The 16,262-nt window shown below is 50.3% G+C and overlaps 1 protein-coding gene across 1 annotated transcript; it reads left to right on the top strand.

Moving 5' to 3' along the window:
- The first annotated feature begins 257 nt into the window (after positions 1–257).
- On the top strand, positions 258–14,891 carry G6PD (glucose-6-phosphate dehydrogenase). Its single transcript, XM_090264588.1, has 13 exons — positions 258–411; positions 992–1,119; positions 9,502–9,539; positions 9,632–9,740; positions 10,445–10,662; positions 11,802–11,960; positions 12,090–12,215; positions 12,588–12,681; positions 13,038–13,224; positions 13,512–13,747; positions 13,827–13,903; positions 14,031–14,123; positions 14,214–14,891. Exons 1-13 carry the CDS (start codon positions 330–332, stop codon positions 14,302–14,304), a joined length of 1,638 nt encoding a protein of 545 aa, XP_090120714.1. The 5' UTR covers positions 258–329; the 3' UTR covers positions 14,305–14,891.
- Positions 14,892–16,262: the final 1,371 nt, after the last annotated feature.

Genomic DNA, 16,262 nt, shown 5'->3' with positions numbered 1-16,262 from the left:
GGTTTTAAGGGGTGGGGACTAGCGTGCAATGCATACGTAAGCAAACGGCGCGGAGCTGCAAGCGGATCTGCTAGGCATCGGGTACGCGGAAGAGCGAAGCAGCACAACTGCCGGCGCTGGTGCCCAAGTGATAGGGTGGGGCGGGGTGGGGCGGGGCGGGGCGCGGCGGGGCGGGCCAAGGCAGGAAGCCTTGCGCTGGGCTCCAGCCTGGGATGCGCGCGCACCTACCTGCGTGCCCGCCCCCGCAAGGGAGGGGTTATTGGAGACCCCGCCTGCGCGCCTCGTCTGAGGCGGTCAGCTCAGATCAGGTGCCCGCCCCCGCTGGTTAAATGGACCGGCGGTTCTCAGCCCCCGGAAACAGCCAGAAACTCCAGGACTGTGAACGTGACGGGCGGCGGTGGCGAGGCGCAGGTAATGAGGCGGTGGGTGTCACCCGGGCGGACGGGCGTGCTGCGCCGGTAGGCCCTTCAGTGTGCCATGCTTTGGAGCCCGGCAGAATCAAAGGGTTTTATCCCATTCCATTGTCCCCATTGGACCCCTGAGGAGACTTGAGACCCCGAGACGGGCGATGATTTGCTCGGGTCTCCCCACTTGGCATGAGGAGGGCTGGAGTTACAGGGTCTAACGTGCTCCAGCTCTTTGTGGAGTTTCCCTCTTATTTCCACGGTGATACGAACCTAGGCAGGTCGTGCTGTGCTCCAGCAGGGTTTTACTCAGAACTGAGGCTTTAGTTGGAATCCGTTAGTGCTTTGGGTAATTTTATAATGTACACTGTAAAAGAAGGCTGCCCAGGGAGTATGTCCAGAGCCCAGAGTCAGAAGTTTCTAACCCCTAACCATCCTGCCACTGCCCCTGCCCCCACCAATCATAGCGAGTGGTTTTAATAATCAGACCTCAGCTGGATGAGAGCCCAAAAGACCCCTCAAGAGGGGGCCAACTTTTCAATGCTCTTCTGTTCTCCTGCCTTTTCAACAAGTCTTTCTTTCACCAGAGAGCATCATGGCAGAGCAGGTGGCCCTGAGCCGGACCCAAGTGTGCGGGATCCTGCGGGAAGAACTGTACCAGGGTGATGCCTTCCATCAGTCCGAAACACATATCTTCATCATCATGGGTGCATCGGTGAGACTCTCCCAGGCTCTGCATCTTAAAATCTAAACTTAGAGTGTGACATTGCTTAAGTTCCCTTCCTGCTAGGTGCCTGAGCTTTCCCACCTGATTGTCATCCGGCCACTCAGTCTCTGCTTAGTTGGGCTCTTCCTCTTGTTCCTGCTTCTATGCCACTATCACCCCAGCACCACCTGGTGTACAGTCACTTCAAGGCATTTCTGAAATCTGTGCACAGCCATTGACTGTAGACCCAGGTCCTAGAGCTGGGAGGTCCTTAGGGACTGTCTGATTGGACTTCCTCCTCCCCCCGGGGAAACTGATAGGCAAACAGGAGAGGCTATTCATTGTGTCTATCTTTTTCAAACCTGTTTGTGGCTTGACGAATATCACACAATCAGTTGCAGAGGCAAGATCTGAGGCTCAATCTCCACCTTGTCTCTCTACCACATCAAGTTCCCTGGGGACAAACATTCAACCTTTGTTTGAACACTATCTCTTTACCCCAACTTCCAAGGCCTGCTGAGAAGCTGTGACTCGCCCTATTGCCTAGCCAGTGGCACTACCATTTTGCTCTGATAGGAAAAGCTGTAACCCCCACACTAAAGCCCCCTCCCAGTGTGAAGTGTAGAAAGGAGATCTGGGTGACAAGATGTATACAGAGGTTGATGAGATGAGCTATCAGGGCTTCATCCTGAAGTAAAAGCAGCCTCCTCTTCATTTTTAACCCTGGACATGACCAAGAATCTGCTAAGCATCGCAGGACCATTTTTGCCTGTAACTTACTGTATAATCTTGAGCAAGAATTCTACCAAAACTAGTTAGCTCTTGGCAGGGTAGGCATTGTCTCTATGCCTTTTACATCATGGTCCCCTCAGTCTAGAGGACCTTGGTTCTTTGTTCATGCATCATAACGTGCTACTGCCCTTTGTAGAGCCTATTCCCTGCCAACTGCGATTTGGATCAGAACTGAAAAAGGAGAGCCAGAATGCAGGGTGGGAAGCAGAGCAGAGAAGAAGGGCTCTGCCAGTGGGAGGAAAGGGAGGTCCTCTGACTCCCCATGAGTGCAAGTCTGGCGAATACACAGGAGGAGCACATGGGGGAAGGCTTGAACTTCACCCTGGCCCCAACCTGGTCTAAAAGGAGCTATACCTGTGTTGGCTGCCAACCTTAAAACCTAGGACTCTGACCATTAGGCCCTTTGTCCAAGAACTAGTTTGAAGGAGAAAGTTACTCGGGATTATTTGTCCTCCTTTCCTCATCCCCATACCAGCCTGTCACAAGGTACTCCAAAAAAGCATCCCAAACCACAATAAATGGCTTACAGCTTCAGGCCCTCAATTCTTAGACACTTCATTGAGAGCATCCAAGCTTGCTGTGTGACCAAGGGAAAAGTGTCTTTTCTTCTCTGAACCTGTTTCCACATAGCAAATGAGGGCTTTGAAGCAAGTGTCAGGGTGCTTAGGATTCTGTGACTCCTCACTGCCTTCACCTGTGGCTAGCTCCGGGTAGGGCAACTTTGTTTCTCTGTAATCAATAGGGTTCCCCTTTACTCTTCTCTGCTCTGAGAGTGACAACCAGAGGCTTCTAGAGCAGAAGTGGGAAGTGCCGCTCCAGCAGGGTGGAATGGGGAAAGACAGGGTATCCTCCAAAGAAGAGCCCCCTTGTTTGTTTCTCCATCCTCCTGTTCAAGAAGTCTGGAACAGGGTGCACTGGCCTCCCACACTCAGGCTGCACCTAGAACAGCTCCCAGAATTAGACCTTCCATGCCTTCTCCTTCCATGTAGAAGGTAGGGTGGTACTGTGGGAAACCAGTGAGTTTTCTGTTCATTTGTCCAACAAATGGCAATCAAGTGCCTCCTCTGCAGCACAGAGATACAGGCCCTGCCCTCCTCCTGGGACCTGGGTACTGGGGGACTGTGACCCAAGGTGAGTTAGTAGCCCAGTAAGAATTCAGAGTGGCATATATGACAAAAGACATAAATAGACCCTTGTGTCCCCAGCTCTATCCCTCAGCACGTAGATCTCATGACGAGGACCTTCAGAGCAAGACTTGCAGAGCCAGGGCCAGGGGAGCAGACACAGAGCACACAGTGACTGGTGGATGCCCCAGGGCAGGCTGGACCTATGTGGCCATCCTCTGTTCCTTCCTCCTCCCTTGCCTGCTTACCCAACCCTCACCCACATACCAGCTTCCTTCCTGAGGCCATCGTGATGCTGCCTCACAGTTACCCAATGCACTTAGAGCTGCTCTCTGTTCCCCCTGCTGTGTAGCCACTTCCCACCTTCTCAGGATTCCCAACCCCAAGCAGAAAGAGAATGCAGGTACTTATGTCCCAGTCCAGGAAGCTCTGGAAAAAAAGAAACCAGTTTCTTCCTTCAGACTAGCATGAGGTAAAGAACTTTGGGCCTGGCAGATCACTTCCTCCCCCATCTTATAGGACCTTGGCCAGACTGGAATGACTCCTCCCTCCAGGGGATGTAGAGAGGAATGGGGGTAAGAGAAGGAGATAGGACTTGAGGTCTGCTTGGGCAGAATAAGCTTACTGCGTGATCCTCAATGAATCCCTTGTCTCTCTGGACGTCAGTCTCCCCACCTGGACCACAAGCGCCATTGGCTCAATGGGTGCTCAGGACCCATCCCAATGACAGGCCTGTACAAAGAAGGGATGACCTGGCAGCCTTACCCCTCCCTTTCCTTGGAATGTTTCTTCCCTGCCTTCCCCTTGGGCTGATAAGATTCTTGCTGTGTCATGATGATATTGGCACCACCCCCACCAGAGGCCTGGTGGTTCATGAGCCCCAGGGTGGAGAAGGGAGGCCCTTTTGTTGGCTTTGCAACCAAGCCTACATCAGCAGAGCCCAATTCTCTCACCCGTGGCAAGGAGCCATCTGTGCCCCAGCCAGTGCCTGGGCTCCATCCTAGGAGACCCAGTAGACCCTTGACCTGAGAGACCTGAGGAAGATGGGATGGCCCACACTTGCATCGCCTCCAGCTGGCAGCCAACCCCTGGAGCTCTCTGCTACGCCTTCTGCCCTAAAACCCTCACAGACAGACATTAGCAGTGATTTAGGCTTATAAGACAGGTATCGATACTGAGGTCAAACCTGGGGGGCAACAAGCAGGTGATAGCCCAGGTTCTTTTGCCCTAACCAGGCCAGACACTGGTAGCTAGAGATCCTAATCAGTTCCTGCTTCTCCAGCTAAATCACCATGTCCCCAGGCAGCTCATTCCTGGCTGTGGTCCTCGAGTAAAATTGAAGGGAGTAAAATTGAAGGGTCGAGGAAAGATTGCTGTATCTCACCAAGAGCCATTATAATTGCATAATTGCTCCACACCCACATATGGCGTGCTTAGATTCAGTCAATGGCTTCCCACATTCCTTCTGACAGAGGAGGGCAGCCCAAAGAGAGCAGCTGCCAGGCCCCCCCCCAACACACACACCCCCACTGCCCTGGGTCCCAGGTCACCTCTTCCTTGGGTGACTTGGAGTTCAGCAGACTGCTGGTTGCAGGAGCTGAGCTAAACAAGACCTGAGCTAAACAAGACAAGCAGGTTCTATCGCTAATTAATCCCAAAGGCAACAGCAAGAACAAACAGCTTAGGGTGTGGGGCGCAGTGACTCAGCACAAAGAAAACTAGTCCTCTGCCACCAATCCATTCCCTGTAGTCTGTCCTGATTCCTCACAGCCTGCTGGAATTTGATGGTCAGCAAACTTTTCCTGCCATGAGGAAGGCTGGGAGAAGTTTGCAGGTTGTATTTCTGATTGTTTCTCCTGGGGGCTAGTCCCCAGCAAGCCCTCTCTGGAACCAGCAGGGCCAACACGGAGCCAAGGTGACAGAAGCAGAGTCCCCATCCAGCCCTACTGATGGGAGAAGCCAAAGGCAGGCACTGACAATTGGCTATGAGTAATACCACTATGGAGGCTATTGGGCGCTGAGGGACATGGAGGGCAAGCTCAAAGCCCAGACTCAGGGGTCAGAGCTGGACCTTGAAGGACCAGTGAGGACAGCCATCTGATGGGGCTGTGGCAGTGCTTCACATGGAAGGTGGCAGTTGCAATAGGGACCCACTCCAGAGTATTTGGGAGCAGTTGGCAGGCTTGGGCAGGGACACTGACACAGCGTACCCTGATTTGGGAACTGCCCACTTTGGAAATTTGGGATCCCAGTGGAGCCTGGAGATGGCCAGTAGATATGTTGCTTGTGTGAACTTGATGATCAGCAAACTGGTCTGGAAGACACTTGGAGCTGTCCACATGAAGGTCCCCACCTTAAACCCTGTGTAGAGGTCAGATTACTCAAGGAGATTGGAGTGAAGCAAAGAACAGAGGAACATGAACATTTAAGACACTAGGCATCCCTGAGCTCCCACAGAGCCTGCAGTCTCAGAAATGGCCTTCTCCCACCCCTACTCATAGTAAGTACAGATTTCCCGCCCAGGAGTACTCTTCCCTGGGCCCCTAGTGCTTTCCTAACTGCCTGTCTCCAGGGGGATTTTAACCAGATTAGGATTGCTTTGGTTCCAGTAGCATGGCCTCCTTTTTTCTGCCTGGAGCAAATTCAGGTCCACTCCAGCCTAGCATGCCCTCATCCCCAGTGGTTGGCAATACTCCTGAGTGTGGGTTGTGCCCAGGCCCATCCCATGCTCCAATTACAGAGCAGGCAGGTGAAAGAGCTCCCTACTCTGTTCTTCTCCAGGAGCCTGTCACCATCCTTACCACTTCTTCCACCTGGAGGGGAGAATTCAGTTGTCAGCTTACAAAATTAAAACATGTTGGAATGGCTACAGTGGCTGAACTAGAGCTTGGGGAGAAGGAACTTTGTGATTCTTTCTAGAGAGACTACTGTCAGATTTGTGGAATTTACCATATTGTTGCTGACAGTTGCTGTGTGCTACGCCCTTGCTTTTATTTTGGAAAATTTCACAAGTACACAAATCAACAAAACAGCTCTATGAACGGCCATTATCCATCACCCAGCTCCCACAGCATTCTGCCATCTCGCTTTACCCCTTTCCATCCTCTACTCAATGTCCTATTCTTGTTTTTTCAGTCTTATTCATTTTTTTTTCACTTTACCCTCTCCCTACCCTCTGCTCAATTCTTGGTTTATTCAGTCTTGTTCTCTGTTTTTAAAGATTTTATTTATTCATTTTTAGAGAGAGAGGGAGGGAGGGAGAAAGGGAAAGAAACATCAATGTGTGGTTGCCTCTCGTGCACCCCCAACTGGGGATCCAGCCCACAACCCATGCATGCGCCCTGATAGGGAATCGAACCGACGACCCCCTGATTCACAGGCCAGTGCTCTGTCCATCAAGCCACGCCAGCCAGGGCTCCGTATTTTTTCTTTTTTTAGGCAAAACTTGTACACATTGAAATATACATATCTTTAACATTTTTTATTATCTTTTAAGATTTTATTTATTCTTAGAGAGAGGGGAAGGGAGGGAGAAAAACATCAATGTGTGGTTGCCTCTCACACACCCCCAGCTGGGAACCTGGCCTGCAACCCAAGCATGTGCCCTGATGGGGAATCAAACTGACAACACTTTGGTTCACAGACCAGCTCTCAATCCACTGAGCCACACCAGCCAGGGCTGAAATACACTGTACACTTGGTTACAAGTGTTTATCATGATATAGGATTTTTGCATCTCCCCAGGAAATTCTTGGATGGCCTTCCCAGTCAATCCACTCCCTGCTCCAGGCAACCACTGATATAATTTCTATCACAATGGATTAGTTTTTACCTATTCTAGAGCTTCATTTAAGGGAACTCAGAGTAATTTGGCTCAGCATGTTTTTGAGATTTGTCTGTCTTGTGTGGGCAGATCACTAGCTCATTGCTTATTGTCACTGAATAGTATCCCATTGAATGAATATACAGCTTGTTCATCCAGCTGTTGATTGGTTTGAGCGTCTGGGTTGTTTTCAGCTTGGGCATATTGTGAATTAGGCTGCTTTGAACATCCATATACAAGCATTTGCTTTAGATCCCCTCTATCACTTGGTGTTGTCAATCTTTCGGAGTACAGCCGCAAGAGTGGGTGTGAAATGGTATCTCATTGCAGTTTAATTTGCATTTTTCTGACAACTGATGATTTTGAACACTTTCTCACAAGTTTATTAGCCATTCATTTCTCTTCCATGTGAAGTAGTCGATCAAGTCTTTTACCCATTTTTAATTGGGTTGTTTTCTTACTTTGTTGCAGGAGTGGCTTATATATTCTGGATATAGATAAATATGGTGAATATTTTCTCACAGTCTATGGCTTGTCTATCCCACTTCTTAATAGTGTCTTATGAACAGGCATTTTTAATTTTGATAAAGCCCCAATTTATCAGTTCTTTCTGGTTATTGCTTTCTATGTTCTGTGTAAGAAATCTTTGCTTGCTCTTATTTATTGTTTTATTTAATCTAGCAGCCTTGCTAAACTCATGAATTATAACAATTTGTCTGCAGCTTGGTTTGAAGTGGTTTTATTTCAATAGACATAGACTCATCTATTTTACAAGTAATGCCAGTTTTGGTTTTTTTGCTTTGGTGGGGTTTTTTTTTTTCCTTTCTCACCCATACACCATTTTCATTCTCCCACCTCGCTGCGTTGGCTAGGGCCTCTAGTTGGTCATTGACTGAAGAGCCAATAAAACCCTGGCTGGGTAGCTCAGTTGGTTAGAGCATCGTCCCAATACACCAAGGTTGTGGGCTCCATCCCCAGTCAGGACACACATAAGAATCAACCGGTGAATGCATAAATAAGTAGAATGACAAATTGATATTTCCTTCTCTCCTCTCCTCTCCTCTCTCCTCTCTCTTCCTCTCTTTCTAAAATTAGTACATAAAAAATCTTTTTAAAGAATCAATAGAAGGCACTCTTCTTGTTCCTGGTTCTTTAAAGGGGATTACCTCAATATTTTCCCACTATGTTTGATGTTTCTGGAGTTTTTACCCTTTATCAAGTTAACTGAGGAATTTCCCTTTGTCCTAATTTGGTAAGAGTTCTTATCATGGTAGATGTTGAATTCTCTAAAACACTTTATATCTGGTGAGTTTAGCAAGGTTCCTATGTTTTTAAAAATCAATAGATAGTAGTAGACAAAGGCTCCTAATAGCTTTTTCATTTACTCTGTTAATGGGAATTTCAATGGTTTTTTTGCTTTTTAATATCAAACCAACCTTTTGTTTCCAGGATGCCTCCCAAGTTGGTTCTAACACATAACAATTGTAACATTGAAGGATCAAGTTTGCCGATGTTTTTTGTGTTTTTTTTTTTTTTTTGCAGGGTTTTGCATCTGCATTTGTGGATGTGAATGAGATGGACAGAGGAGTTCCCATGTGTCTTTCTTATAGGTCTCAGTACCAAGCCTCTGCAGGCCCCATAAAGTGGCTTAATGAGTGCTCCCCATTCTATTTGCAGCCGAGTTTGTCTCAGACTTGATCTCTTTATGGCATTGTGGTAGAACCTGTTGGTGAGCATTCAGGGTTAGGGTTGTCTTGATGGGAAGGTTTAGTGACTACAATCCTATTTCCTTAATGACCATTGCCCTCTCAGGCCCCTCACTTCATTTTGGTAGGTTGGATTTTTCAAGAAATTTGTCCATTTCATCTAACTTGTCAAACATGGAATAAGGTTGTTCATAAAACCCTCTTCTGCATTGCCTGACTGTTATTTTAGCCCATTGCATTCCTAATTCTTGGTACCTTTTAAAAAGCAATCTTGCCAGAGAGTTGTCTGTTTTTTGTAAGTTTTTTCAAACACCAATTTTTGGGTTTGTTCATCTTTTTGGTTTGTTTTCCATTTTACTGATTTTTTTCATTGTTTCCCACCTTGTAATATTTTTTGGCTTAAAAAGTCTGCTGTCCTTTTTCTAACTTCTTAAACTGAATGCTTAGCTCATTAATTTTGAGCCATTCTCTCTTTTTATTTCTAACGTAAGCATTTAAGGACACATCTCACAAGTTTTGATATGTGTGACTTCCATTGCCCTTTGGTTCTGGTGAATGGAGTTTTCAGGTTTCCTTCTTTAGCCTGTGAGCTGCTTAGAAGTGGACTTTTTGGTTTGGGTTTGGTTCTGATTCCTTGCACTGAGACCAAAAATCATGGTCTGTGTGATTGATTGCAGGGTGGCCAGGTTGGCCATGGTGCCTCCTGGCCAACACAAGGTCCATCCCCCTCAAGGTGGGTCCTGCAATATATGTGGGTACTGTCAGTTCGGGGTCAGGGTAAAGGGCTACCACAGGCTCTAACTCAAGTTCCTCTGACTACATACAGGAGCAAGGCAGGTATGCTTGTGGTTGAGTGGTGACCCTAAGTGAGTACCCAGGTTTCCAAGTGGGGAAACTAAGTCATGCCCCCAGCTTCTCCTAACCATTCCTGTTCCCTCTCCCACAGGGCGACCTGGCCAAGAAAAAGATCTACCCCACCATCTGGTAAGCACCCGCTGTTCACTACCCTACTGCCCCTCATGCTCCTTACCTTCCTTGCCCTCCCCACCCTGGCCACAACCATGCTCTGCCCTCAGGTGGCTGTTCCGGGATGGCCTTCTACCCGAAAACACCTTCATTGTGGGCTATGCCCGCTCCCGCCTCACGGTAGCCGACATCCGCAAACAGAGTGAGCCCTTCTTCAAAGTGAGTAACTTCTGGGGTCTCTGAAGGAGGTACCCCCCATCCCATTCAAAGATGCCCTTCCCTCCTCCCCCCAGGCCCTGCCCTTCGCTCTGTGTCCTGATAGAGGGACAGGGCCATGTTAGACAGTTGCCTGGGGCCACTCACGCCCGAGCACTTTTCATCCTTGCCCTCCACTAAACTGCCCACACCACACTGCAAAACTGGGACTGAAAACTCTGCCTACCTGCTCCTACCACTCCATTGATGACAGGAGGGGTACAGGAAGCCTGTGAGCCTGAGACCCCTGCTTCATAGCTCCCCTTCATGTGGACTCACTGTGGTCAGGGCCAGGAGCTGAAAAAGCCTCTTTACCATGGAAATCCTGCAGATTTGGGTTTTTGCAACAAACCATAGTTTGGTGTAATGACTTTAGAGAGAGATTTTTCTCCAGTGTGTTTCTCCTAGGTCATTTTCCTGAAGTTTGACTTCTGTCTTGGGCATGATGTCTCCAAGGGTGATTATGGCCATCCTGGGCCTGACCTGGAATTTCTAGGCCCCATCTCCTGGAGTGATACATGCTGCCTTCAGAGTCCCCCTTGGGTGTGCAAAACTGATGAAATTAGGATGAGCCCAGTGTAGGCTAGGATGGCTGACTTCCAAAGGATCCTGCCGTGGCTGTGGGAAAAACAAGGAAAGACTGACATCCCTGTGTCTGTCTTTCCCAGGCCACCCCAGAGGAGAAGCCCAAGCTGGAGGAGTTCTTTTCCTGCAACTCCTATGTGGCAGGCCAGTACGATGATGCAGCCTCCTATGAGCACCTCAATAACCACATGAACGCCCTCTGCCAAGGGTCACCAGCCAACCGCCTCTTCTACCTGGCCTTGCCCCCCACTGTGTATGAGGCCGTCACCAAGAACATCCGCGAGATCTGCATGAGCCAAACGTAGGACTTTTCTTTTGCCCTTCCTCCCTGCCTCTTTGGTGCCCTGCCTTGATCTGGCCTGGCCTGGCCTACCCTGGCAGCTGTCCATTGCCCCTGGGGCAAACTGGTCTAGGGAGTCTGAAAAAGAAGGATTCCCCTATTTGTTCGCTACATGAATTAGCTCCACAAAGAATGGAATAGGTTGTAAATATGGTAGCTTTCTGACATTCTTACTGAAAATGCTACTACAGTATTCCCTCACTTATCACGGGTATTATGTTCTAGACAAACCCCTGCCCCCGCCGTGATAGGTGAAAATTCGCGAAGTAGGAACCTTACATTTATTTTAGTATTTATATATATTTTAAGGCTTTAAAAACCCTTCCCACACACTTATAAACCGTTCCCAGTCCCTTACTAACCTTTCACACTCCCTTATTAACTTTTTCCACACTTTTATGAACACTACTTATGTTCTTAAACATGTTCTATACTCTTAAACCTACGTAACTTTAACATACATATACAGTACTGCAAAATCCAGCGATATATAGCAAAAAATCCACGATAAATAATTAAATATAATATTTTTTAAAATCCTGCAATACAGTGAGGCCACGATAAGTGAACCGTGATTTAGAGAGGGACTACTGTACACATATTTGCATTTTAAATCCTCGCATAAACCCTCATGGTCTCTTATCATTAGAAATCCCAACTGTTTCTGGAACCAGTCCCCAATAGCACCACAGGGGGGCAGTGTGGCTGCATGAAACTGCTGATTGCTGCTTTGTCTTTTTGGCTTGTCCCAAGGTTCCCTGTAGGATCACAAGGTGGCCATCTTGCTCCACAAGAATCCTGCTGCCTGGGCTTGGGCACTCCGTTGTTTTCCCAAAGCCAAAAGCATCTTTCACTTTGTCCTGGTTTTGAAAGCAGAATGCCATGTTAACTCTCTGGGGACTAACAAAGAAAGGGACTTTTTCCCATTATTAAACCCACAGAGATAACTGTGCCCTTGATGTCCCCTACTCCTGCTCCCTCACTTGCCCTGGAGTCACTCCTGTCCCCACTCCCTGAGGAAAGGTTATTGGGAATGATGAGGTTCTAGCCCCTGCTCCCCAGTGAGGGTGTGGGAGTGACACGACTCTGGGCTCCTGCAGAGGCTGGAACCGCGTCATTGTGGAGAAGCCCTTTGGAAGGGACCTGCAGAGCTCTGACCGGCTGTCCAACCACATCTCCTCTCTTTTCTGCGAGGACCAGATCTACCGCATCGACCACTACCTGGGCAAGGAGATGGTCCAGAACCTCATGGTGCTGAGGTGCAGCTGGGGCTGGGGCTGAGGGGGGAGTCGAGGGGGACCGGGGCGGGGGCGGGGGCTAAGTGGCCTAGCCTGCCCTGCTGCTGCCCTGTCAGATATAGCACCAGCCTCTGCCTGCCCCTTCTGCAGGTTTGCCAACAGGATCTTCAGTCCCATCTGGAACCGGGACAATGTTGCTTGTGTCATCCTCACCTTCAAGGAGCCCTTTGGTACTGAGGGTCGTGGGGGCTACTTCGATGAATTTGGAATCATCCGGTGAGAGCCCGATCTCCCATTCCTAGGAGACCTGTATAGGCGTGTGACACAGTCCTGACTCCCTGCAGAGTCATCCCTCCCTGTTCTAGGGGACTCCTCCTTCCCTACCCCAAAGGTCAAATTCTACAGCAGAAGCATCTGTTTATAGTCAGTGGTAGCTCTGAAGTGGGGGGGGTCACTCTCTCCTTCCTTGCCTTGAGGGGACCTGGCAGACACTGAGGATCAGGAAGCAACTTGTTGCTCAAAAGCCCCAACTGAAGTCCCAGCACCCAGAACCTGGCCAGAAGGGAGGGGGCTAAGGCGGGCTCACTCCTCATTCCTTTCTTCCAACCTGGAAGCCCCTAACCAGAGTTCTGCCTGCTTCCCTGCCAGGGACGTGATGCAGAACCACCTGCTGCAGATGCTGTGTCTGGTGGCCATGGAGAAGCCAGCCTCCACTGACTCGGATGATGTCCGCGATGAGAAGGTGGGTGGAGGTACACCCCCATGGTCCTTGCTGCTGGCCCCAGCAACCAGCCCTGAGCAAGATGTCATGTGGCAGGACTAACAGTGACTGCTGTGTGCCCAAGGGCAGATCCATTGCCTCTCTAAGCCTCAGCCTCTTCAGGAAAAATGAGGGTGTTTCTGGGAAGCCTGTTTCGTTTTTTGTTTTTTTTAATATATTTTATTGATTATGCTGTTACAGTTGTCCCAATTTCTTTTCCCTTTGCTCTCCTTCTGGGAGGCCTTTGGGTCATATGGCTCCTCTTGCTCTGCCCCATGCATGGGACTGCTCCACCTTTTTATCCAAGGGGATCCCTCTCTCCCCAACCTTTATCACAGGTCAAAGTGTTGAAATGTATCTCAGAAGCACAGTTGAAAAACGTGGTCTTGGGCCAGTATGTGGGGAATCCCAATGGAGAGGGTGAGGCCACCAAAGGGTACCTGGACGACCCCACAGTACCTCGTGGGTCCACCACTGCCACCTTCGCGGCTGTTGTCCTCTATGTGGAGAACGAGAGGTGGGATGGTACGTGACACCTCCTAGCCTGGCAAAGAGGCCGGCAAGCCCTCATGGAGCTCTTCTCCCTGGGGTCTGATCCACTCAGGGGCAGCAACCAGCCCACATGGGACGCTGGAAGGAAGAGGGCCAGCAGGGTAGAACCTTTCCACACACGTACATACACACACCTTCACTCGCATGCACCCCGTTGCATTTGCTCACACGCTCTCTCCCTCGCTCCCTCACACACACGCAGCATGTGGCCTGGGCTGCTAGCAGAGCCGGTCCTGAGGCCAGCCTTGCCCCCTACCCAGGGGTGCCCTTCATCCTGCGCTGTGGCAAAGCCCTGAACGAGCGCAAGGCCGAGGTGCGTCTGCAGTTCCGCGATGTGGCTGGAGATATCTTCCAACAGCAGTGCAAGCGCAACGAGCTGGTGATCCGTGTGCAGCCCAACGAGGCCGTGTACACCAAGATGATGACCAAGAAACCTGGCATGTTCTTCAACCCTGAGGAGTCAGAGCTGGACTTGACCTATGGCAACAGATACAAGGTGGGCACCCAGCCTGGGGTGGGGGTAGGCTGGGGGGCTCTAGGTACACAGGCAGCCTCAGGGACACCCTCTCTTGCAGAACGTGAAGCTCCCCGATGCATATGAGCGCCTCATCCTGGATGTCTTCTGTGGGAGCCAGATGCACTTTGTGCGCAGGTGAGGGGGGCGCCCTGTGCCATCTACGACGGGGGCTGGGCTGGCCCCAGGTGGTGGGGATGGCATGCCCCCTCCCTTTCTCCCTCCACGTCCACATCCCCCCCAAAGCCACAGTGTGTCCCCTCAGTGACGAGCTCCGGGAGGCCTGGCGGATCTTTACGCCATTGCTGCACAAGATCGAGCATGAGAAGCCCCAGCCTATCCCCTACGTTTATGGCAGGTGAGGGGGTGGGCAGGACAGAAGGGATGGAAGGAGGACACTGGGGCTGGGATCTCCCTCATGTCTCCCCTCTGCCTGTCTCCTTCTCAGCCGAGGCCCAGCAGAAGCAGACGAGCTCATGAAGAGAGTGGGCTTCCAGTATGAGGGCACCTACAAGTGGGTGAACCCTCACAAGCTATAAACGCTGGGACCCTCCCCACCCCCTACCTGTCTCTGCCTTCCCACTTTCCCACTGCCTGACCTCACATTGGGAGGGATTTCGGGACCATCGGCCTCAACCTCACATTCCTGGCCCTGGGTGCAGCTACATTCCTCAACCGCTGACACTCAACACTCACACTGTGACCGTCCCCAGCCACCGTTGGCCCTGCCTGAGCCAGCTTCTGTCTACGGGATTGAGCCCCAATGGGAAGAAGGAAAAGAGTGGCCTTTCCATTTGTCCCAGGCTCCAAAGGGTGGGCCTCAGTGGGCCAGTGGCAGACCTACACCCCTGTGGCTATGAGCAAGCTCCTCAGAACCCAGGGAAAGGGGGCAAATGTGTCCAACCTCAGGGCCACTCTACATTCCTGATCACCTGCTAGAGGGGACTTCCGTGCTGCCCAGCAATCCGTCATGTCTTGGGCCCCCTAAATGTACCTCTGCCCCATCAGGCCAACTCTACACTCCATGACTCACCCCACCCACAGGTACCCCCCTTGCTACTAGAAAAGCAGAAGCAGCAGGTGGGATGCCCCACCTCAGCCCCCTACCATTAAATGCACAAACAGACCCACCTGTCCCCTGATTGTTTTGTTTCTGCCCCCTGTGACCATGAAGGAGGGTACCTGCACCTGAGGCCAGCCTGCCTGGTAGAGGGCCTCTGACCACCTGCCTTTCTTGGGACCCATGTCTCACTCCCTTTCTGTCACCCACTTGCCTCTATTGGCTGGGCCAGGAACCTGGATGTCCTTCAGCCCCAACGCTGTGCCCTGTCATGACCTAGTCCTGCAACCCAGTGCGTCCAGAGTCTTCCTCACCTCTGTGTCTTCATTCTGCCCCACTTCATGGGATACGAGGATAGATAAGTTACTTTCACTTTCCACCTGCATGCTTCACTGAGCGTGCTGCCCACATGGGCCTGCACCCTGACAGTGTTCCTACCTGAGGCAGGCCACTTCAGGGAATCGGTGAGGGTTGTTTGCACACATTGCCAGTCCATGGAAGTGCGAAGGATTTAGGAAGGAAGGGCAACCAGATTTTAACATCAGATGCTAAGAGGGGATGGATTAGGGATGTACCACAGCCTGGCAACTCTGAGGCAGATTGCTGGGGTCCTGAGGTCATGGGGTCTCTGTATTTGTTCCCCAGGGCCACCATAACAAAACAGCATTCCCTGGGCAACAAGACAACTTTTTGTCCTTTAAGTTCTGGAGGCCAGATGTCTGAAATCAATGGGCAGGGCTGCACTGCTTCAAGGCTTCAGAAGGGTCCTTCCTTATCCTCTAGTTTCTGGTGTACCCGGGGTTCCTTGGCTTATAGACACACTGGTGTCTGCTTTCATCTGTATGCAGCCCTCTCCCTGTGTCTGTCTCCCTCTGTTTTCTTTTCGTTGTTATTGTTGCACCCTTACATGGCATTTCATTTGTGCTTGGGGTGGGTCAGGAGGGGGTAGGAGAGAGAGTTATAGTGAGGAAGATATATTTCTCACTTTTTTAAATCTTCACCTGAGTTATATTTATTGATTTTATAGAGAGAGAGAGAGCGATGTGAGAAAAACATCCATTGGTTGCCTCCCTATGTGACCCAACTGGGGATTGAACCTGCAGCCTAGGTATGTGCCCTGACCAGGAATCGAACCCACAACTTTTTGGTGTAAGGGACGATGCTGCAACCTATTGAGCTACCTGGCCAGGGCTGTCTTCCTGTTTTCTTACAAGGAAACTATATTTGATCACGGGCCCATCATAAGCCAGTGTAACCTCAACCTAACTTACTTTGATTACTCTATAAATATCCTATTTTCAAATAAGGCCACATTCCAAAGTTCTAAGAAGACATGGATTTGGGGAAGGGGGCAACTGTTCAACACAGTGTACTCCCAACAAAGTCAGCACCACTTGTGCATCCATCCCTCCTCCCTGGCCCCTCTTGGCTGAGGAC

Source organism: Furipterus horrens, unplaced genomic scaffold (genome assembly GCF_987537825.1).
Source record: "Furipterus horrens unplaced genomic scaffold, mFurHor1.1.pri manual_scaffold_17, whole genome shotgun sequence".
NCBI classification, from domain to species: Eukaryota; Metazoa; Chordata; class Mammalia; order Chiroptera; family Furipteridae; genus Furipterus; species Furipterus horrens.
Note: the sequence above shows the minus strand (reverse complement) of the source record. Positions and strands in the feature narration are given on the sequence as shown.

Bases quoted from the DNA above. Each gene is read 5' to 3' on its own strand.
- G6PD (XM_090264588.1), top strand. From the start codon at position 330: ATGGACCGGCGGTTCTCAGCCCCCGGAAACAGCCAGAAACTCCAGGAC. The intron at 13,225-13,511 runs GTACGTGACACC...CCCCCTACCCAG, and splicing joins GGAGAACGAGAGGTGGGATG to GGGTGCCCTTCATCCTGCGC. The intron at 13,904-14,030 runs GTGAGGGGGGCG...GTGTCCCCTCAG, and splicing joins CAGATGCACTTTGTGCGCAG to TGACGAGCTCCGGGAGGCCT.